At 48.2% G+C, this 24,036-nt stretch overlaps 1 protein-coding gene across 3 annotated transcripts in view; it reads right to left on the reverse strand.

Moving 5' to 3' along the window:
• Positions 1-778: 778 nt before the first annotated feature.
• LOC147625730 (protein ZINC INDUCED FACILITATOR-LIKE 1-like) overlaps positions 779-24,036 on the reverse strand; it is a 178,051-nt gene continuing 154,793 nt past the window's right edge. The window contains exons 16-17 of one of the 3 annotated variants that reach the window (XM_086817262.1): positions 13,589-13,632; positions 12,572-13,437 (exon numbers count right to left, since the gene is read on the reverse strand). In XM_086817262.1, coding sequence (XP_086673388.1) covers positions 13,325-13,437; positions 13,589-13,632 — 157 coding nt within the window. In that variant the 3' untranslated portion in view covers positions 12,572-13,324. Of the gene's footprint in view, positions 1,813-12,571; positions 13,450-13,588; positions 13,633-24,036 lie in introns of those variants that run through there. The other 2 variants (XM_086817261.1, XM_086817263.1) reach the window with 2 other exon arrangements.

Consider the following 24,036-nt stretch of genomic DNA (forward strand, 5'->3'; position numbering starts at 1 on the left):
TGATCGTATTGATCACTCTTAGACACTCACTCTCTGTGTCCTAATCACATGTGTTGATGTTGTGGGGACACTTAATGAAGTCCAAAATAAATGCATAAAGCCAAAAAATGAATGTCCTTTATTTGCCATGTGAAGTAGTCCTAAATGATTGATCTTTAAAAATGTGGTAGGTATTGGCGAGACTACATGGAAGCAAGTCGATGCGATGTCAGTGCTGGGTAGGACAGCATGTAGAGGTGTGTGTTTAGCTCGTGGGCAGAGAAGAGAACCTTAGTATGTGCAAAGAAGAGCCCTACGAAGGCAAGTAGGTGCCAACAAGGATATTGCTAGTGAAATTGTTGAGACGAGCAATGCGTTTGTCAGTATAGACATGTGATACTCAAGTAAGGGCACGAGGTTCTTGAACACACACACACACACACACACACAGATCCCTTGCTTCCAACTTTTTGAGGTGAAATATCTACCCCTCTTGGCTAAGCATTGCTCCTAGATGCCATGATCCTTAGAGAAGCTAACTTTTTAATTTCCTTCTTCCTTATGAACTTCAATAGTGTTCTTTTCTTCTTTCTTTTGAGCTTCAATAGTATGCTTTTATTCTTACTTTCAAACTTTAATAGTATGCTTTCCTTCTTTAATAAATTTGCTTTGCTAAAATAATGTGATCTCCTGAGAGACTGACAATTTAAAAACAAAATTGCAACAAGAACAAACGACATACATAACTTGTCTGCATAAATGGAGAGAGAGAGAGAGAGAGAGAGAGAGAGAGAGAGAGAGAAAGAAAGAAAGATATATTAACGTCTACGAGAGGCCAAAGTCGGCCTATGAGACAAAAAATAATAATACAACTGTGTTCTTCCGGTCATCAGAAGAAAATAAACAAAAGAAAAAGTGTGCATGTGTCTGGATACAACTGTGAATCATCATGGATCGGTGGAGCCCATATACAAACAATATAAGGGGGGTGGGGATGTGGATGGAGTGCTAAGGCAAGATGCATCTCTATATGCTGAAGGGGTAGTACAAGCATGCTATGCAGATCTATGTCTAACTCCATCCAGTGCCATAAGAGGGATATAAGATATCATACATCGCCGATGCTGAGGCTGTGAATGGCATGAACATGTACCCTGAGTCTGAATGAAAGCGAGCTAGCCTCTCCTGTGTCTCCATCTGGTGTCTCATTCGGATAGCTGCTATCTCTCGGTGACGGAGTCGGGGTGCTCTATATCCAGTCTGTCTAGGTCTCCTCCTGGCTCTCAATTCCTCTGCTCTCTGTGCGGTCACCCCACGTGGTACATCAGCTGGCACTGGCATAGCTCTCTGGAAGAAATCTGTGAGCTGGGACTGTCTCCCACCCCTAGTGGGAGCGGGTGTCTGGAGGAGTCTCTCTCGAGAACTATGAAGCTCTAGTAGTAGTCTGCCAAGCTGTCGCTGGTTCGAGGCCTCCATCAGCTGATGTAGTGAAGAGAGCTCCTCAAACAATCCCGCCTATCTATCTCTGACCCCCTGGTGGGCTCTACATCTACATACAAAGTGATCCTCAGTCTCCACCTCCTCGCGGCACAATCTGCATATCCGCTCAGCTCTAGGAACCCGTGCCGCTCTCCCAGCCTCTATCTCTAGCTGATGTGATGAGACTCGTAGCTGTCCAATAGCAACGCGAGAGCTGTGTGGCATGTATACATCCATGTACCGCGGTCGATGTATAAACCCATCCCCTGAGATGCTCATAAAGTGGTCTCTATAGTACAGCATCTTCGGTGGTAGTGGGCTCTCTGGTGCTATCCATGTCTCCTGTATGTAGTGCTGCCATATGTCCTGTCTCATCACTCTGTTCCTCTCATTGAGAGAGAGGTAACCCCGTGGAGCAGACTGATCATACTGAAAAGGTGGCAACCGCTCAAGGTCTATACCATGATGTGAGAACCACTGTAGCATCTGTGCATACCAAGATCCAGTGTGTCCAGCCTCGGCCAGCTGTCTGGATGCCTCAAAAGCTCGGCGGGATAATCTCTCCATGGGCATCTCCCTCATCCTGTATATAAAGGAGATCGTCTGGAACAATGCCTCCACTGCCATAGGTGGTGCAGCAAACTCAGCTCGAACAATGTCGTGCGGGACGGATGGTTTGCTGCGTATCATCCTCGAGAGCATCAAGATCTGTGGTCTCTCCAGCTGTACCCATGTGGAGGCTGCAAGCCCTGGTGCCCAAACCGCTGCTGCATACATCAAGGCTGGTGTCACTAATGTATCAAAGAGCCACCCCTTTGTGCGGGGTTCCTGAAAATGTGCCTGATAACACTGACGCTCAAGGCCAGCAAGAGCTGCATACCCCCGGGTCACTCTGTCTCGGACTGCCTGAGCCATGGAGAAGCGTCCAGCTGAGCTAGTAAATGTGATGCCAAGGTAAACATAAGAGCTCACCACCTCGACCCGCCCTCCTGCTAATGTGAGAGTAGTGTGGCTCCTGACAGCGGGTGAAGTGTGGAAGATCATAACCTTGGTTTTCCCAATGTTCACTGTGAGCCCCTGCTGTGCGCAGAAGTCATCAAGAGCCACAAGGTGTCTTTGAAGCCCAACCTGCGTATCAGATACCAAGATGATGTCATCAGCATAAAGCATAACATGGACAGTAATACCTGATAGCTCAACCCTAGAGCCTCCTCCCTGTGTGATGTAGTCGACCACCTCATCAATATAGAGCCCAAAGAGCTTGGGGGAGAGCGGGCACCCCTGCTTCACACCAATGGTGCTAGCAACTGTGTCGGACAAGCCTCCTGGGCATTGGACTCTCCCAAAGACCTGCTCGTATAGCCTGTATATGCCCCACATCATGTCTGAAGCTATGCCTAGTGTCTGTAGTCGCCGAAAGAGGCGCTCTCTGGGCACAGTATCAAATGCCTTGCGGAAATCCACAAAGCAACAATAGAGCCGTTGCCTCCGTGCCTTGGCCTGATCAATCAGGCACCTCAATGTAAAAATGTGGTCGATGGTCGAGAAGGCTCGACGGAAGCCTGCCTGGCCTGCTGCTCTCAATCTCCCAACCTCTGCATGAGTGCTCAGCTCTGCCTCCAAAACTGCCCCGTATAGTTTGGCCAATATATGGCCAATCATGATGGTCCTGTAGTTCCCGGGGTCTAGTACATCTCCTGCTTTATGGATCGGCACAATAGTGTGCATCGTCCACTCAGCCGGAAACCCCTCGGACAGAGCTCTGTTGAAGAGATGAGCAAGAAATGGTGCCAATGTATCAATGGCATAGATGAGATGCTCTCCCTGTAATCCTGTATGATCTGTTGCCCGTCCATGTTGGAGTCGGCATATGGCCCTCCTAACCATAGGTGGGGTGAAGAAGGTGGAGACTGTGGGGCATGGCTCTGTGGGCTGTGGTATAGGGGGCTGTGCAGGCACATCATAAAGTCTCTCTGCATATGTCTGCCAGGTCTGAGGATCGGCAATAGGTGTGGGAGGACGGGGCTCTCTGAGTCTCCTCCAAGCAGCAGCAGCATCTCTGCTCATGAGCATGTGATATGTGTCCCAGTACTGAGCCTCCTCATAAGCTCGCCGCTTACGGCGGGTGAGAGTATGCATCCTCCTGCCTGCCTGCCTCCGGGTGATCTCTCCGCGAGCCCTCTGCACTCGGAGACTGCGGTAAAGGTTTTTGCACTCATCATCATACCATCGGTTCTGGGGCATGCTCCCAGATGTAGGTGGCCGTCCTGTCTGTATGTGGTATGGGAAACTCCTCGCGGCTGCGGAGTGAAGTACATGTGAGAGCTGGGAGGTGAGCATGGCCATGGGTGCCGATGGGTCTAAGGCAAATAGCTGATCATGAACATGATAGTCGTACACCTCGGCTAGATCCCGAGTGAAGTGAAAAATAGTGCGTGGTGGCTGTATGATGGGTGGGTGGGTCTCCAATAAGCTCCTGAAAGTGAGGGATAGGTATGCATGATCCGCCCCAATGGGGCATGGTGGTACGGTGAAGTGAGACACCATATCTGCTGCCTCCCGGGATCCCATCACATAATCCACTGTACTACTGCCGCCTCCCACTGGAAAGCAAGTCAACCCACCTGAATCTGGCCACTGAGTCATCCCATTATAAATAACGAGATGGTGTCGGGCCCCAAGCTCCAACAGATGTTGCCCATATCCAGTGCAGTCAGCTCCTCTGTCAGCGGAGATCCGAGTGGTCCCTGTATCCTCTGTAGCTAGCGGCTCTAGTCTCGAGGGATCCTCAAAGTCATAGATCTCACACTGTCTGCTCTGAGTCCGTGCATTGAAGTCCCCCATCAAGAAGACTTCTCCCAGTGTCGAATAGTGTAAGATCTCCTCAGATAAGGCAGAGTATGGAGACTCACTAGCCTCTCCTCCACCCGGCTCCTCCGTGGTGGCAAACCGCGACCCCTTCGGAGGAAAGTAGCAAAGGTCGATATAAATCCATCTGGTCGCCGAGAGGCGTAAGCTAATCCACATGTATCTCGCCTCCGAGTCTCGTGCTACGACTCGAACATGCTCATGTAACCCATGCCTGAAAAGCACTGCAATACCTCCTGAACCTCGGGAGGTGGCCTGTCTCATCCCCTGTCGGTGAGCTGACTCCCACTGATAACCCTCAACCCGTGGTAAGCCCCTCTCCGGGCTCTCATGTGTCTCTGTCAACAAGATGATATCCCGGCCCTCCATCACCTTCTCAAGTCTCCCTGGATGTGTCCATAGGACTCCATTACAGTTCCAGATTGCTATGTGTATCTCTTTGTCCTCATGTTGTTTCCTCCGTGTCTCATAGGCCAGATGGCGCTATTCGACCCTCTTCCCATCAATGTAGATGTGACCATCCCTATAATGTGCCTTCTTCCCTTCTTTGCGTGCCGCCTTGATCTTCGGCTTCTATGCTCCAGTTGCATCCATGTGAGGTCATCATCGAAGTAGATGGGGTCCCCTGGCAAGCTCCTCAAGATAGCCCGTCTTCTCATAAAGCTCATCCTACTCTCCTCGTCCGGGAATTGTAGCACTAAGGCCTTGCCTTTGGTGGAGTCCTTTGGGGTTGTCCTCCATACTCTAGTGAATGGGATCGGCTCATCCTCCTTTAGTCCTAGCTTGGTACATAGGTTCCGCCCGTCAATCTCGGGCGTGGAGGTAGTGCTCTCTGGTATCCCTGTGACTCGGATGTTGAGGCGCCGGATCCGTCGCATCTTCTCTTCATCAAGAGTAGACTGCATCATGTGTACATCTTCTTGTACCTCCTTCTTGATGTTCTTCTTCATCACTTGTACATCTTCTTGCAAGGCACAATGAGACAAGAGCAAGAGAGATAGAAGAGAGAAGGAAGGTTGACAGAAGAGAGAGAGAAAGAAAGAAAGAAAGAAAGAAAGATTTTATTAACGTCTTCCAAAAGACCGAACTCGGCCTATGAGACAAATCGGAGGACTTGTATGGGGTATCCTCTGTCATCCCAACAAAATGAAAAAGTACTGAATAAAAAAGCTGAATCTGGGTGTGCAGGGGATGGAGCTCTATTACTAGGAGAATGCAAAGCTATATGCATGGAGTATACAATCATGATATGCAACCTATCTAGCTCCATCCTGTACCATACTGGGGGTATAAAATGGTATACATCAGTGAAGGGGGTGTCCACAGCTCCCTGAAGAACATGCCTGGGTGTCCTCTGAAGCGAGCCAGTCGCTCCGCACCCTCTCTGTGAAACTGAGCTCTGATCTCTGTCATCTCTCTCTGGTATAGGCGTGGTGTCCGAAAGCCAGGTGTCCTCTGTCTCCTGCGGGCTCTAAGTGTCTCTGCTCTCTGGAGAGTAATTCCCTGCCGTGTAGGGGCTGGGAGGGGTATGGATCTCTGAAAAAATGTAGTAATCTGTGTCTGTCGCCCCCCCTCTGGAGCTGTCTGAGCCTGTAATAATGTCTCTCTGTGGCGCTGTATGTCTAGAATGTATCTCCCCAGTATGCGCTGGTCTGCTGTCTCAAAGATCTGGCGTAGGGAATGTGGCTCTCTGAATAAAATGGGATATCTCTCTCTGATGGCTGTATATGCTCTGCATCTGCATACATAATGCTCCTCACTCTCCACCTCCTCTCTGCACAATCTGCATACCCTCTCCTCTCGGGGGATCCGTGCTGCTCTGCCAGTCTCAATCTCCAATCGGTGTGATGAAACTCTGAGCTGACCAATAGCCACTCGGGAGCCGTGTGGTAAAAAGCCCTCCATGTATCTAGGCCTCTCTATAAATCCATCATCAGTGATACTCATGAAGTGATCTCTGTAGTATAGCATCTTCGGTGGAAGAGGCTGTGTAGGCGATACCCATGTCTCTCGTGTATAGAGCTGCCATAGATCCTGTCTCAATACTCTGTTCCTCTCACTATGAGAGAGACGGATATGTGGTGCATCCCCGTCATACTGGAATGGTGGTAGATGATCCATGTCTAGGCCATGCTGTGAGAACCAATGTGTGACCTGTGCATACCATGATCCTCTGTCTCCTGCCTCAGCCAACTGTCTAGATGCCTGAAAAGCTCTGTATGATAATCTGTCCTGTGGCATCTCTCTGAATCTGTCTAGCAAGCATATAGTCTGAAATATGGCCTCTACCATCATAGGAGGCGCAGCAAACTCTGCTCGGATAATGTCATGAGGTACTGACGGTTTGCTGCGTATCATGCGTGCCATCATGAGGGCCTGTGGTCTCTCTATCTGTGTCCACCAATGAGTAGCAAGGCCTGGCGCCCATACTGCTGCTCCATACATCAATGCCGGTGTGACTAATGTGTCAAATAGCCACCCCTTCGTCCGGGGCTCCTGAAAATGCGCCTGGTGGCACTGTCTCTCTAGCATAGCCAATGCTGCATATCCCCGTGTCAATCTAGCTCTGGCTGCTGAACCCATGGTAAAGCGTGTGGCTGCTGCAGAGAAGGTAACCCCTAGGTACACGTATGATGTCACCACCTCCACCTGGCATCCTGCGAGAGTGAATGTCAGCTGACTCCTGCCCTGTCTCGATGTATGAAAGACCATAACCTTGGTTTTCCCAAGGTTCACAGTAAGACCCCTCTGTGTGCAGAAATCATGGAGTGCATGTAGATGCTGCTGGAGACCACCTGGGGACTCAGACACCAATACAATATCATCAGCATAGAGCATAATATGTACTGAGGTACCTGCTAAATCAACTCCATCTCCGCCTCCCCGTGTAATGAAGTCAACCACCTCATCAATGTATAGCCCAAATAGCGTGGGGGAAAGTGGGCATCCTTGCTTCACACCAATGGTGCTAGCAATAGTCTCGGACATACCTCCTGGACATCTGACTCGCCCAAAAACCTGCTCATATAATGCATAGATGCCCCATGTCATATCTGCTGGTATGCCAAGAGACTGTAGGCGCTGAAAGAGCCTCTCTCGTGGTACTGTGTCAAATGCCTTGCGGAAATCCACAAAGCAGCAATAGAGCTTTCTCTTCCTCACTCTGGCCTGATCAATCATACATTTCAAAGTGAATACATGGTCAGTGGTAGAGAAAGCTCTCCTGAAGCCTGCCTGCCCTGATGAGCGTAAACCTGCTCGCTCAGCATATAAGCTAAGCTCCTGCTCCAGCACTGCACCATAGAGTTTGGCTAGCACGTGGCCAACCATAACCGTCCTGTAGTTGCTCGGATCGAGCATATCCCCTGTTTTGTGAATCGGCACAATGGTGTGCATCGTCCACTCCGCAGGCAAACCCTCTGCTAGTGCCCTGTTAAACAGGTGTGCAAGAAAAGGAGCTAAAGAATCTACTGCATATATGAGATGCTCACCCTGCAGGCCCATATGGTCGGCGGCCCGTCCATGCTGTAGGCGGCGGATAGCTTCCTGTACCATCGAGTGGGTAAAGAAGCTAGCTGTGGTAGGTCGAGGCTCCTGTGGCTGAGGTATAGGTGGCTGCTGTGGGACATGGTATAGACCCTCTGCATATGTGTGCCATGTCTGTGGGTCTGCAATAGGTGTCGGGGTCCGGGGCTCTCTGAAGTGCCGCCATGAGACAGGGCTATCTCTACTCATGAAGAAATGAAAGATCTCTAGCTCCTGTATCTCTGCAAAGGCCCGCCTTTTGCGGCGAGTAAGTCTCCTCATCTCTCTCCTCGACTCCTGCTCTGTGATGGCTCCCAAGGCTCTCTGTATGCGGAGTCGTGAGTATAGGGCTCTGCACTCGTCATCATACCATCTGTTCTGGGGCATAGTCCCAGGTCTCGCAGGCTCTCCTGAGTGTACACGATGTGGGAAGCTCTGTAATGCAGCCGTGTGTAGGAGTGATGCGAGCTGGGCTGTAATGGTATCCATAGATGCCAGGGGATCCATGAGTAGGAGCCCATCCTCTACTCTGCCAGTGTATATGTCTGCCATGTCATGTGTGAAGTAGATGGTAGTGTGTGGCGTCGGTATATGGGGGGCTGGTGATACTGGTGATCCGGCTAGTGAAAATGCCAAGTATGTATGATCTGCCCCAATAGGACGAGGTGGAATGGAGAATGATGTGACAAGCTGTGATGCCTCCAAAGACCCCATAATGTAGTCTACCACCGTGCCTCCGGTCCGTGTATGACCCCCATGTGGGAAGCATGTCAGCCCTCCTGATCCCGGCCACTGTAGCATCCCGTTATAAATAACGAGACGATGCCTGGCTCCCAACTCTAGTAAGTGGTCCCCATAATGCCCTCTGTCTGGTCCAGTGTCCTCTGATGCCCGACTAGCCCCTATCTCCTCTGGATCCACAGGGTGGAGGATCTCCATGTCATCATAGTCATACACCTCACACTGTCTGCTCTGTGTGTGGGCATTGAAGTCGCCCGTAAGAAATACTTCCCCTAGTGTAGAATAATGCATAATCTCCTCTGACAGACAAGTGTATGGCGAGGCTCCTATCTCCTCCTCCTGTGGCATGTCCTCTGTAATGACGTAGGAGGATCCTGATGGAGAAAAGTAACATAGAGCTATGTATATAACCCTGTCCTGTGAGAGCTGTAAGCTGATCCACATGTATCTGGCCTCTGGATCCTGTGCTACCACTCTCAGTCTCCCCTGTAGCTCCCGTCTGAATAGGACTGCTACTCCCCCCGACCCTCTCGAGGTACCCTGGCGTGTGGTCCTCCTGTATGCTGACTCCCACTGGAATCCCTCTACTCGAGGTAGCCCTCTCTCTGGGCTCTGATGTGTCTCTGTCAGAAGTATGATGTCTCTCCCCACCATAACATGCTCCAGTCGTCCAGGCTGCACCCATAGTGAACCATTACAGTTCCATACTGCTATGTGTATCTCTGTCAGTGGCCTGGTCTGTGTCTCATAGGCCCCAAACCGCTAATCCATGGGCCGGCCATCAATGATGACCCGACCATCTCGATAGAAGGCCTTCTTGCCTTCTCTCCTCACGTGTAAGACTCGTGGCATGCAAGTTCTCCTATGCTCAAGTTGCATCCTCGTGAGATCATCATCCAAGAAAATAGGAGCTCCCTCTAAACCCCGTAGTATGACCCTCTTCCTCATGAAGGTGACCCTCTCCGTCTCTCCTGCAAACTGTAGGATGAGGGCTCGCTTGCGTGTTGAGTCTTTCCCGGCTCTCCATGCTTTGGTGAAGGGGAGAGGGTGCTCTTCCTTGTAGCCGAGCTTCATGCATAGAAGCTGTCCATCTTTCTCGGGAGTGGAGTCGGGTGTCTCGGCTATACCTGTGACTCGAATGTTGAGGCGGCGGGCATGCCTCATCTTCTCCTCCTCAATGGTGGTGTGGATGATTTGGTTTTCTTCCCTTTGAGTCTCCTCCCTCACTTCTTTACGGATGTTCTTCTTCACCACCTCGACCCATCCTGACTGCTTGGCTTCGAGCTTTCCCTCCATGTCCTTTGTGATCTCCTTGGAGATCTCTTCTTTGATGGCCGTGAGAGTGTTGTCATTGATCTCGCCTTCTTCCTTCTCAGCATTCTTGATGGCTACCATTTCCACTTTCAATGCACTCACCTCCTCCTTGAGTGCCGTGTTCTCTTGTTCGAGGTTCGTGACCCGTGCTTCGAGAGCTATGATGTGCTTGTGTAGTTTGTTTTCCACCTCATTGAGGTTGGAATCGGATGTCTTCTTGTTCTCCTTGATTAATGCCTTCATTGCCATCTCTAGGGCCTCGAGTTTCTCTTGGAGACTCGGGGCCATTCCTCCAAATCACTCTGCAGTCCTTCCCACAGGCAGGGAGGAGAGAGAGAGAGAGAGAGAGAGTTATGTTGCTGCCTTGGGGGCCTGAGCAAGGGTGGGTGGGGAAAGGGGGCCAACAAACTGGGGGAAAAGTGGCGAACTGGAGGGGGCAGCGAACTGGCGAGCTGGGGAAGGGGGCAGCGAGCAGCGAACTGGGGAAGGGGGCAGCGAACTGACGGACTGGGGAAGGGGGCAGCGAGCAGCGAACCGGGGAAGGGGGCAGCGAGCAGCGAACTGGAAAAGGGGACCAGCGAACTGGGGGAAAAGTGGCGAACTGGGGAAGGGGGCAGCGAACTGGCGAACTGGGGAAGGGGGCAGCGAGCAGCGAACTGGCGAACTGGGGAAGGGGGCAGCGAGCAGCGAACTGGGGAAGGGGGCAGCGAACTGGAGGGGGCAGCGAACTGGCGAACTGGGGAAGGGGGCAGCGAGCAGCGAACTGGCGAACTGGGGAAGGGGGCAGCGAGCAGAGAGAGAGAGAGAGAGAGAAGAGTGAGAGTGAGAGAAGAGTGAGAGTGAGAGAAGAGAGATGGTAGGAGATAGAGAGAGCGATATAACAAAGGAAGAGAGAGAGAGAGAGTTGGTAGGAGGGGGGGGAGAGAGAGAGAGAGAGAGAGAGAGAGAGAGAGAGAGAGAGAGAGAGAGACAAATGGTAGAAGAAAGATAGATAGCAAGAGAGAGAAATAGAAAGAAAGATTTTATTAACGTCTTCTAAAGGCCAAAAACAACCTGTGAGACAAAACTTGTGTACATCATCATGTCTCAATGGACATCAAATGAATACAAAAGGAAAAAAAGTACAAGTACTCTATAATGTGGTGATAAATCTCATACAAGACTGTGGTTAACTACTGTGGGGTGGGTAGCAGGGAGAAGGGGTAAATACATCCAATAAAGCATCTAGCTCCAACCGATGCCAATGACTGGGTGTAGGATGTCATACATCGGGTTAGAGGCAAGATATGTCCCAATCTGTGCTAGATCAATCTGGGGTCTGTCATCTCTACTATGTCTCATCAATCTATGTCTGGTGGAGACCTGGGGGGTGAGGGCCAGCTAGGCGAGGGCATCTCTTGGATTGTAGCTCTCACTCACTCGCTTGCTTGCTCGCTCGCTCGAGAGAGACGATAGTGGAGAGAGAGAGAGAGAGAGAGAGAGAGAGAGAGAGAGAGAGAGAGATGGTAATAGATAGAGAGAGAAAGGGAGGAGCTAGGCTGGCTTGGGATAGGTTGGGAGGTGGAGGGGAGAGTTTGATAGAGAAGGTTCAAAGGGGGGGGAGAGAGAGAGAGAGAGAGAGAGAGAGAGAGAGAGAGAGAGAGGGAGAGAGAGAGAGAGACGTAGCCAAGAAAACTCCCTCACTGACAAAGCCGTGTGTCTCCCACATTCTTTCCAATAATTCTCTTTAAAAAATAATAAGGCAAAAAAGCCTTTCAAAAATGTAAGATAGAGAAAGGGAGGAGCTAGGCTGGCTTGGGATAGGTTGGGAGGTGGAGGGGAGTGTTTGATAGAGAAGGTTCAAAGGGGGGAGAGAGAGAGAGAGAGAGAGAGAGGTAGCCAAGAAAACTCCCTCATTGACAAAGCCGTGTGTCTCCCACATTCTTTCCAATAATTCTCTTCAAAAAATAATAAGGCAAAAAAGCCTTTAAAAATGTAAGATTGACTAATCTAATAAAAGATGTGAAGGGGTGCATGCAAGGATGTGTGAAGGGCGATGATTATTCAAGGGATAGTTCTAACCACGTCTTTTCTCTCCTATGCACCATCTCTCCCTATTCCTGCCTTTTTTTTTCAAAAAGTCTCTCTCTCTTCCTCTTTTTGTGATCAATCCTATGCAATGGATAATAAAGGGGATGAGATCAATGATAAAAATGATGCATGTTTATTGGGCTTGGCTAGTTTTAGGCTTTGTAATCTCTTGTTTGAAGACAAGAAAATACAATAGTTTTATGGCTAGTTAATGGAAGAAGAAGAAAACCTTCAACAAAGACATCACCCCAAAAATATTCCTAGAAGGTTGACCCTTCATTTGGTGAGAATTCTAGCTTTTCATCAAGCAAGGAGAACATAAGTGACATCATGCCCAAATAGAAAGACCCATCTCTCATCAAAATGAATCATGGTAGGGTACCATAAGGTTATTTATTGGATGTTGCTAGAAGCATTAAGTTGGATAATATTGTTTGGAAAATAGCATTAAGTTAGAAACCTTGATGAAGAAAAATACAAATAGCTCTTTATGGATTGTGCAATTTTAGAAAAGACCTAAGTTCATTTATGTGTAAACAAGACCCATGCATGAAAGAAAGAGATTTCAATACAGAAAGAGCACACAAAATGCTTGACGCATGGACAAGTCTATATTGATTGTTGTAAAAACAATTGTGCTTAAGGGAAAGTTTTATCCTACCACACACCATGAAGTTGATAAAACAATTATCCATGTTTATGTTTGTATGATAGTCACAAATAGGCATTTGGTCACCTGGAAGGCCACACCAAGGCCATCTCTCACCAATTAAGGCAAACTTTGGCCAACTTAGATGATCAACCTTTGGCACCGGATTGAACAAAAAAATTGAGCATGGGATTTATCATGCAGATGACAACTTCTTGTTGGCAGCGAATGACAAAGGAAGAATTGATGCTTTAGTGACTCTTGGTCCTCAAAGCCATGAGCACGACAAAGACGATGGTCTCCCACGCCTCTGTGACATTAGTGATGCTCCATGAATGTATTGAGTATTTGTGAATCTTCTTGCTTGTGCTTGCTTGTAAGGATAGCTTGTAAAAGGAGTAAATGATAAAAGTTTGTGCAAGTTCAAGCACACAATAGGTTCATTATTGATAGTATTAATCATTCATTATTGATAGTATTAATCATTTTGGTGGTGATATAATGATGTAAATTGATATGGCTATTAGCATGTCTACACCTTAAGCCATGGCAATGGGTGCTCTCACTTTGATCCCCTATTGGCAGAGAGAGGAAATTTATTAAAAGCTAGTTATGCAGCACAATCAAACCACATTGCACCGCAGCCATGTACTAGATGTGCATTGTGAGCTCTCGTATTAGGAAAAGAAAGCTGCCTTATCACGCCTCTGCAGGTAGGGCGGTGTTAAGAGAGCGTGGTAGGAATGGTTCAAAAGTGGCCACCACGGCGATGAAGGAGAGGACACTCAAAATTGAAAACACCATCCACGAGCCTGTACTACAAGCTACTCCCATGTTAAAAAAGCATGGCGATCAACAATAGGGGTGACCAAGCATACAACAGTCCAGTAGAAACATATCCCAACACACTTGCTAAACAATGCCTCAACATCTAGGAACACATTGCATCATCCATAAACAAACCTGGAAGAAAAGATGCATCCATCCGTTCCTGAGCCCAAGAGAATCTGTAATCCAATTTCAAGACGTTAACGGGCTGCCCAAATGTAGTACACATGACCATTGAGACCGTGGAAAGAAGCTCCTTACTAAACAGGACTCTCTCAAGTAGAACAAAACATGCATTGTACTATGGATGAAAGCACCTAGCCCTCCGAAGCTGCTGCTATCTGTCTCTGGTATGGTGACCCCTCGGAAGGGACTGTCTCGGATGCAGAGGCTACAGCCATCTGGTCTGATGTGTTATCTGGCTCCTCATGATCCCTCTAACACCACCGTAAATGGGTGCCTGTCATGTGGGAAGGATGATGAAAATTTGTAATACAAGTCTGAGTCAGATCATGCTGCTACTCTTGCTCTCGTCACTGATCCGGAGTCACTGATCCGGAAGGTCCCTGCGGAGAGTATCCTTGTGGTGACATAGCTCCTGAAGTTAGAGGCCTAAACATCTCTAGACTCCATGATCCATCCCCCAGGCTAAATGAACAAAAACCCTCTTAAAATTGGTTATGGAATCGACAATGTATCTCATAATATACTGGACATCCGAGCAGATAGTGCTCTTATAACGCTCTCTCCCTTGTGGTACATACTCTGAAAATTCATTCTTCCTAGCGGAATGCTGCAGATTTATGATGAGCGAGTGGAACCATGGTATTTTCTTCTTCTCCACTCCTACCTGACTTTTATGGCAACACAGTGCCCCTGATTGGTTGAGATCTCCCTCTCCCTTTGTATGATTTTATTTTACTTAATAGAAGTTTCTTTTCTGAAAAAAAGAAACTCTTTTCTTTTGACCGGTAAAGTGTCGGAAGGACCTCTGCATCTCACATGCGGAGATCTGTCCCTATGCGCGTTCCCATAAAAGGTGGATGCATATAGCTTTGCATTCTTCATCATACCAGCTATTTTGGGGCTAATTTATTGGAGGCATAGTGGTGGAGTGCATAGTGTGTGGGAAACTGGCCCCAGCAGATTCGTGAATAATGAAAGTGAACTGAGAGGTGAGTGTGGATATAGACGTTGAGAGGTCAAAATTAGCCATGTTTCTGTCCAAGTGATTGATGTAAACAGAGTCCACGTTGTGGTGGAAATGGACACAAGTATAAGTGGAAGTGGGAGGAGCTGGTGAGAGTGAAAAAGACCTGAAATGGTGAAGAAAAGGTAAATATGATCTGCTCCAATTGGTAGGGGTGGAGTGGCAAAGTTATGGATCTGATGTACAAAAGCAGGGCACCCCATAAGAACCTCCTCCGTGGGGAAAACAATTGAGCCCATCAGATAATGGCCCTCGGCATGCTGTTGTAGATGATCAAGCCATATAGCACCCATCTCCAAAAGGGATCTGCCATATAAAATGGAATGACAAGTGTCCTTCCATGTCATATAAAATGATGTGACAAGTGTCCTTGCATGTCCTTTGGATCACCAAATCTAACGCGTCTAACTCAGTCATGATGACAATGTTTGCGTCTATAGCAGACCTTGCTGACTGGCATACTAGGAGTTGTGACACTGACTGTGTCATGGGTTCATTCTATGGCAGTATGCCTCCAGGAGTCGCTACTTGGCTAGGGAGACATGCGCCTACACAGCCCCGCTCCACTATGCACTCACATGCACTGGCAAGACACCATTCTTAACGTGCTCCCAAGAGACAATGACAAAAGGCAATTGGCAAGACGGTAGTACTTCAGTAGAACTTACAGTTACAGAGACAAAACAAGAACAATTGCATTCATTCACTAAACTGATTGATTGATTGATTGATCAATAAATCATTCATTCATCCCCTTGGCAGTCCTAAGGTTGCTCATTTATACAAGTGGTTCAAGCACCGTGAAAGTAGGTGCATCGTTTGTGCCATGAAGTGCCCGCCATTGAACGTGGAGCATGATTCCTTGTGCAACCTACCAATATTAGAGACGTGCTGCGTGAAGCATGATTCCTTGTGCAACCTACCAATATTAGAAATGTGCCGGTGCAACCTGGCCTGATTGCCAATGTTAGGAACACGCCACCCGCCGCTCGTTGATGGTGTGCAAGTGGCAGTCCTCCAAGGTAAGAGATGAGACTTGGAAAATGCAATGGAACACACATGGCTGATGAGATTGGATATATGTGGGTACTTTCATCAATGAATCCCCAGCTTGGAGTGCCACTTGTCACTTCGCATGACATATGGACGGCCAATACTTGTCAACTACTTGCACTTATCAGCTGGACTGCCGGCACTTGTCAACTGGTAGGCAATCTGACATGCTTCAGGTCGCCCACCACCACTAATTGATTCACCGTCCTAGTGAATGCAACCGATAAGGGGTTGTCAGGGAGAGAGGAGAGGCCACACAGGAAGTAAAGAAGTAGGTAGCCAAGGGAGAAGGCTAAATATGTGTACCCCGTCACTTTGTCAGCTGTCCTAGGCCACCTCTAGCCAAGTGATTGGAGGAGGGGGAGGCCACAAAGCTGAGTGGGGGGGTGGTGAACGCAGAAGGGGGCTGGTGGCGATGGCAAGGAGCTACATTGATACTTGGAGGTCTACATCTAGATATTGCTTCATGCTTGGTACAAGATTTCTTGGAAGTCTCAGAAGCAGGATTGTTTCTACTTCTTCCACTGAGGCGGAGTACAAATCCTACCTTCTCTCCTCCACTGAGCCACTTTGGATTCATCAAATTCTGGAGCATTTGTGCTATGCCGACACTTTCTGGTTACCATCTTCTCGGATGCTCAAAGTGTTATTGCTCTAGCTTGGAATTCTGTGATATAGGGACGATCCAAGCATATTGAGGTGCATTATCATTTTGTACATGACTGGATCGAGTTGGGACTTCTTCGGCTAGCCTACTGTTCTACCAAGGATAATGTGGCTGATCTCTTCACCAAACCACTTCCGAGAGCTACTTTAGAGGTGTTACTTCATGTGCTGGTATTGGACCGCCCCTCTGGCGCTGAAGAGGAGGTGTTGGAATATATATCATCTCCAGAGGTTCTACATCTACCTTTTCATGCTTGTACTGGTCATTTTTATGAGGCCCTGCATTAGCATATTTAGCAAACATTATTTAGGATTTTTCCAGTACTTTCTGAGCCTTTTTTAGGCTAATTAGGCATATTTATGCTCCACGACAGTTGTCGGCCTGCTACAGCTCGCTGACCAGCTCATATGGGACAAATATAAGGGATTACTCCCTTCTCTTCAGTTCCCATCTCATTCTTGCATATTTGCTGGAGGTCATTGGCTGTAGCAAGAGTCTCTTATGCTTGTAAGCACCAACGGGCTTCCCTTGTGCTCATTTTCAGCAATAATCAACTGTTCCCAGCCTTCTACAGTTTGTGCTTTAGCCTACAACCTGTGTTTGCTCTTCCTTTCAGCCATCTCCTTCCCCCAAATTTTCATAATCATCCCTCTACATCTCCTTCATACTCACCCCACCTCCCCCTCACCTGTTTGGGATTTCATCGCCCCCTACTGTCCCTCTTTGGCAAGCCTCGCTCCATCTTCACGCAACGACATGCTGCGCCGCTTTTGTGGCCTTCGAGGCTAGTGCCGTGGTGATCTTGTAAATATGTGTGAAGGATATGATAAATTAGCTCTAGGAATTTTAATTGATCAACATTAGTAGGCTGTGAAAAATACAATGCTTCATTGCATGTGTCTGAGTCGTTTGCATATGGCATATTGTACAAATATAGCATGAATGCTTGCATGGTTTAGCAGTTCAAATATTTGACAATGATGACATAACATCAAGGACGGTTGTACAAGGATGATACTCCCTTGGTGCAATTCCACTGACAACATTTCAAATAATTATAGTTCATGGAAGGCTGGCAAAATTGGTATGGATATCAAGCTTGTGAGAAGGAGGCCTGGATGGTGATGAAGATCTTGATGATGAAGAGGAAGTTTTCACTGGAATCACTGTTTGGCACTTTGTGATGGCACAGGTATCATGGCATTGTATATATTAGGTGTCCTCAAGATTATTACCCACTATCTTTTCCTGTTTTCATTGTATATATTCTCTACTCCGTTTTATTCTACAAAACTACAGCCATTATCTATTTTCATTATTATCTTATCTAAAATATTATCCTATAGCCAATCTAATGCCTATAATGTGCCTATTCCATGTAGCGTGGGAATTATCCCCGGTGTAAAGTGTGTCTAAAAGAATTTAAATCCATATGGTCAAGGGGTGGAAAGGTTTAGTAATAACACAAAAAATAAAAAAAGGGATTTACTGACGACGGCTGTGAATACCGAAAAAAGGAAGGTTGTCGTGGACATCATCGCTGGGCGCACACACGTGATTCTGATCATCTCGTAAGCTGGAGCTAGTAACGGAGGCCATCAGATGATATATGTATGTGGATAACAATGCAGAGAAGGTGGACACCCGGCAGTCATGAAGCACGCCATTTCGTGGGCGCAAGCTCGGCTGAGCGCAGTTGTGAGGTATACTCCATCGTGGGCACAGTAGCGAGCTGACAATTCATCACACATACTATTCCTAATACTCTCTCTTCCCGGGCGACTTGGTCACTACCTTCTCTTGCTAATTCTAACCATGAAGGGGGAACAACTATAAAAGGAGATAGCGCAAGGTTGGTTGAGTAAGTAGTTTTCGGGAAGCTGAAAACGAGAGGAAGCTGTCTACTCACAATGGAGTTCCTTCTTGTAGAGATCAGGCTGCCTCAATCCCCATGAAAAGCATGATGCTGTCATCATGCTAAGCTTAAAGGCTTGAAGACTCAAAAGGGTAGGCTAGTCTGCCTATCAAGGTATCTTTTGGTGTGACTATGTAATCATATCATCTTTGCTTTTTCAAAGAATTTTGGCAGGATGGAGTTGTGGTATTTTTATTTTTATTTTTCAGAAAGGAGACTTCTATTAAGTATGAAAAAAATTTACAAAATGGAGATTTCACACCAAGAAAGGTGGAGATCTCAACCAATCAGGAACCCTATGCTGCCAATAGGGTCCCAAGTGAGAGGACGTGAAAAAGATACCAATGTCCCACTCTCTCATAAACTGGCCGTGCTTCCTCTCCGCAGCCCTCGAAGATCCCTGGATTCTGGCCCAGGTAGCCATGATGGTGTGAATAATATCACTCCAATTCCTGCAAAGACACTAAGAAACAAGAACGGGAGTACCCTCAATGGCCTCGGTGCATCTAGCCTTCCAGATATTCCAGGCTAAGATGCTAGCAATAATCTCCCAAGAGCTATCTAACCTCTGTGCCGGAGGGACAAAGTGTGAAAGTGGCAAATCGTGAAGACAACACTGCCGAGCAACTCCTTGCCTTACCATAATGGCCAAGCTCCTGTCAGTCCCCTAGAATCTCAACTCAGGCCCAGACTGTGTCAACCAAATGATAGAACCAAAAGAAATGATAGCATCCCTCTTAATCCTACCAAAGAGGAATGCAATCGCAAACCCCCATAAACAATGGTAAACTGACTCCGAAACTCCTCCACATCTAGGGCAAGCTAGGCAAGCACCATTAACTGACCTCCACTGATTGGTGGCCAGACCACCATGAAAAGAAACCCAGATAAAGAAGGAAATCTGTGGCTTCCTATAGGAATGCCACAATCTCCGCCAAAAAACCCTCTGAATGTCACTCGAAATGCCTAAGATTCCCAATGGGGTCTAAGAGTAGGGACACTCTGAATGTGTCCCAAGATAAGATGTATGGCATTCCGCACCGTATAACTAAAAAAAGGCATGCTTTTCAAGGGGTTACAAGCATCCTTCCAAGCCCACTCACCGGGGTCCCAATGCAAATGTCTGATAGGGCAGCCACCATACAACCAAAGGCTAACACTCTTTGTGATCTTGAGATCCACGTGCTAATACGGGACGATCCACTACACTAGCAGTTACTGGGGTAAAATCTCTTTCCCTTTCCGACGTGGAACGCATTACATTAAAATAGTCATCTCCCAAAGGGACATGCATTATAGCATGTACGTTCCTGAAAGAACTGGCTACTCGTAGAGTACCAATGTGAGTAGGTCCAGCATTTCCCTAACCTGCCAATAACTCTGACTGGACGAATCTGGCGGCCCTCAATAAGGTCCTCTACGTCACATCTCTCCAACTGCCATCCATCCTGTAGAGAAAAAAAGACTGGTACATCATCCTCCCTAGGCAAGGGGAGACCCATGACCTGAAGAGGAACACCTGTCCTAGAAAAAACCCCAAACCAAGAATGATGACAGTCTTCCAAAAAAGATCCAGTAATCCAGTGGTTGGGAATGGCTGCATCAATCTGTGCAATCCTCTGACTAGAGCCTCTCAAACGATGCGTGAGATCCAATCTCTGTACCTCGGTGAGGTTCTGAAATCTCTTCCAAGCCAACTCGACTCTGAAATCAAGCAAAAGAATGGCAAGAGGCTGCTGACTAGACTTTGCCCACTCAACAGCTTCCCAAAAAGAAAAGATGTTATCAAATAAACTCCTACCTTGGAGGAACCCATTCTGGGTATCATGGATAGTCCTTTGGAGAATCGGCTGCAACCTTATACTCAAGGCTTTAGCTAAGATTTTATATGCAGATCCAAGGAGGGTGATGGGCCTCCATTGCTTGATGTCAGTCTTGTCCCCACTCTTGGGGATAAGGTGAATCAGCCCCTCCGTGAGGTATGGAGGCATCATACCCGACAACCACATTTCCTGAAGGGCAACAGTGATAGCATCTCCAATATGATCCCAAAAAAGAATAAAGAAGGCGGGAGAAAGACCATCATCCCCTGGGCATGAACCACTGGAAAGAGCATGCAGTGCGTGAAGGAATTCATCCTTCGAGAAAGGGGCATCCAAGGAAGAACACACAACATCTGTAATGAGCCTTGGCATGCACTCCCAAACTTTCTACCATGCCACATCTCTCTGAGGGGAGGGCACCTCTACAGTCAACAAAGAATGATAAAATTCTGAAGCAATGCCCCTCACCTTATCAGGCTCAAACTGAACCTCACCCTGTGAATCCTGCAAGTACCTCACAAAATCCCTACTATGGGAAGGCCTGTGTGCTGAAAAAAACTCTTTGTTGCATCTGCCACCCATCTGAGTCCAAAAGGCCTCGTTCGCATGAAAGGCGAACTCAGCCTTCTTGTCCATGGCCAACCGCAGCTCCGCTCTAACTGTGGTCAAGAGGTCTGTAATCCAAGTCGCATGTGGATGCTTTTCATGTTCCCTCTGAAGAGCAGCAATCCTATGCCTAATATCTCTCTCCTTGTCCAGACCCTCCTTCTTCTTAGACAAGGCAGTACTATGATAATGATGGCTGTGGTCCTCTCAAGAGCTAGCGCAATATTATGACGAGAATTAGCACCGTCACAAGATCTCCATATCTCTCTGATCTCAAGGGAAATGTCAGCATCTAGATAAAGAGAGTCAGTGATACCGATACGGGGAGAGGCCGAGCGACCCCAGGCTCCCTGAGACACAAAACGACGGGGCAATGATCGGATTTGGTGGTGCCAGGCATAATAGCAATGATGCCTCCTCTGTCCAAGGACCAATCATCCACATAAAACCTGTCCAGACGTGCAAAGATGCTCTCATCCCCGCTCGTGCGGTTATGCCAAGAGAAAGATAAGGAATTTGGCCTTCTCTGGAAGTCATCCTCAGTCCAGCAATCCTTGCCAAAAAAGGAAAGCGTGAACCTCTCCCATGAGGCTCGCTCCAAAGTGTGTAAACCTGTCAGAAGGTTGCTCAACCATATTAAAATCTCCTCCCACTATCCAATGATCAACCTGGGGAATGACATTTGTAATGGTGTCCCAAAAGGCTACCCTTTCACCTCTCACGTTAGGTGCATAGATATTCAAGATTCCCAATTTCTGACCCTCATGCATGATCAAGATCCACTGCGCTCTAGCAAGGATGATAACACCGTGCCCAATAACATGAGGTATAATAGATGCTGGCACTGAAATACAAACACCCCCTCTAGTCCCAACTGCCGAGGACCAGAAGGTGTGGCCAGAAAGCATCTTACCAGTTTTGCCACACTGAGATCTATCCAATTTGTGTTCCTGCAACAAAAGCACATCCATAGACCCTCCTGTAACAGCAGGATGAAGCTGGTCCTTCAGAAGGCGCTTCCTACCACACGGGTGGGAAGTCCTCCAAGGCCCTGAACATTCCATGAGACGATTCTCATGGAAGAGAAGAGCGTTTGACCCCCGATCTAAGAAGACGATGGGCAGCCTGAGGACGCCTCTCATAATGCTGGAGGACGGGAAAATCCACGGGGCAAAGTCCACAGACATGCCCTTGTAAGAGGCCCTGCACCGTGCCTGCATATGTACGAGAAACCTATTCACCTTGCGGGGCATCAAGGGCAGTAGCATCATGCTGGAAATCCTGCATATCGCCCCCTCCAAGTAGAGAGGACTCCACAAAGCCATCCTGATCTGAGATATCATCTCTCTGCAAAGATGCATCACCTGACACATCCCTCTGACCAGAAACATCATCTATCTGTATATGATCCGAGGAAGCCTTTCCATCAATCGCACCAGGGGGGCGGGCGTGAGAAACAGCTCGCCACACCTCGCGGACTGAAGGACGGGAAGGAACCAAAGGAGGTGGCGCCTGAGAGGCACGCTTATGAGGCCTCCTACGACCTCGAGCCCGAGGACAATCTCGAGCAAAGTGACCCTGTTGGTGACAAACCCGGCACTGATCGGGTTTACCTGCAATCTCCATACGTTGCTTCAAAGGGCCACAAGGGCCCGAAAGCAAAACATAGTCCTCAAAGAGCTCAATGTCATGGGCAAGAACCATGACCCTAGGGACAGCATCCGGTGAGGCAGTGACCACCTAGGCAGAAGATGTCGGCAAGGCGTGCAGGGGGGGGTACTTGAAGAGAACAAGCCCAAAGGCAGACCCGATGGCCTCTAACATAGGCCAATATGCGCGAGGAAGACCTGGGAATCTGAGAGTAATCGGGAAATGGTTCCCGTCTTCCTCAACAGGGTCAAAATAGCTCGAGTAGGGAAGAAAAAATATCTTCCTCGGGCCCAATGGCAAAGGGCTGCCCTTCAAAACCTCTGAGGTTGCGTCCTCAGAATCAGAATCCACTTGGAAGAAACCTCTTCCAAGTAACCTGACATCTCGAAAGTGTAGAGCGAGGTCGGAGAGCAGAGCCGCCAGGATCCAATCCCGAGCCTGGAGACGGGACGGATGAGATCCAAAAATTCTGGCAATGAGGGTCGTTTTGGAGTCTTTCTCTATTTTGGCGTAGAGGACCGTGAGCTCGGCTTCGGAAAATACAATGGTTCGCCCGGCCGAGGGAGAATGATTAGCCATGATGCTAATCGAAGAAAAAGGCCGACTTGAATCCGGATGAGGATGGAGCAATCCGAACCAAGGGGAAGAGGAAGGCGTTGAGGCGGAGGAAAGGAAAGGAGGGTGGAAAAGGGAAAAGCAAAAAGGAAAGGGAAGGAAGGGGGAGATGGCTGGACACAAACGCGAAGAGGGGCGGGGCAAGGGCAGCACAACAGGGCTACGGAGAGGGAAGAGGCAAAGAAAGGAGGGGAGGCATTTAGAGGAGGGGGGGCGAAACGATCAACACGAGGGCGAAGAAGGGCGGGCAGGGGTAGGGGCGAACAGAGGGGAAGGAAGAGGCGAATAAGGGCGGGCAGAGGCAAGGAGGGGAGGCGGAGGAGGATGGGGGGCGAAGCAGGAAGAGAGGCGGATAGGCACAGCGAAGGATGAAGGAAACGAAGGAGGAAGGAGGGGCGCAGCGATGGAGGAAGGAAGCGAAGGCAAAGGAACAGAGGCGGAGGAAGGATCAGAGGCGGAGGGGAGCGATTAAGGCAATGAAGGAGGAAGGAAACGATGGAGGAAGGAGGGGCACAGCGATGGAGGAAGGAAGCGATGGCAGAGGAACAGAAGCGGAGGAAGGAGCGTTTCAGGGTTCGGGGAGCTCCAGTTGTGGTATTTTTTGATCATGATACTCGGAAAGTTTCATGTTTGTGAGGAACCTCACCCATATTGACATGTTGTTGGAAGCAAGACACAAAGGGGATCGTCCTTGTACAACCATTCTAGGTGGAAATTGCAAGATAAATCATTCGCATCTTGCCTTACTCTATGTCTGAATCAAGTATGAGCTGGGCGTGTAAAGTTGGGACAAATTTCATCTCCTTGTAATGCCAACATGGGGTTTTATATGATAGGTTTGATGAGACCACATGTGGGAGCATTGATTACTCTTTATCCAGCACTCCAAGTTTTGTTGCCTTCCACTTTTGATCATGACTGCTATGATTGTTGGGTCTTCCATCATGACTTTGATGAGTGAATAATTTGCATTTTGTATCTTGTATCAATTATAACATTTGCTTGCTTTTGTTGGAAAGATTGAACCCTTGAATCATCATGGTG

The sequence above is a fragment of the Cibotium barometz genome, chromosome 23, assembly GCF_041138505.1.
Source record: "Cibotium barometz isolate CiBa-2024 chromosome 23, ASM4113850v1, whole genome shotgun sequence".
NCBI classification, from domain to species: Eukaryota; Viridiplantae; Streptophyta; class Polypodiopsida; order Cyatheales; family Cibotiaceae; genus Cibotium; species Cibotium barometz.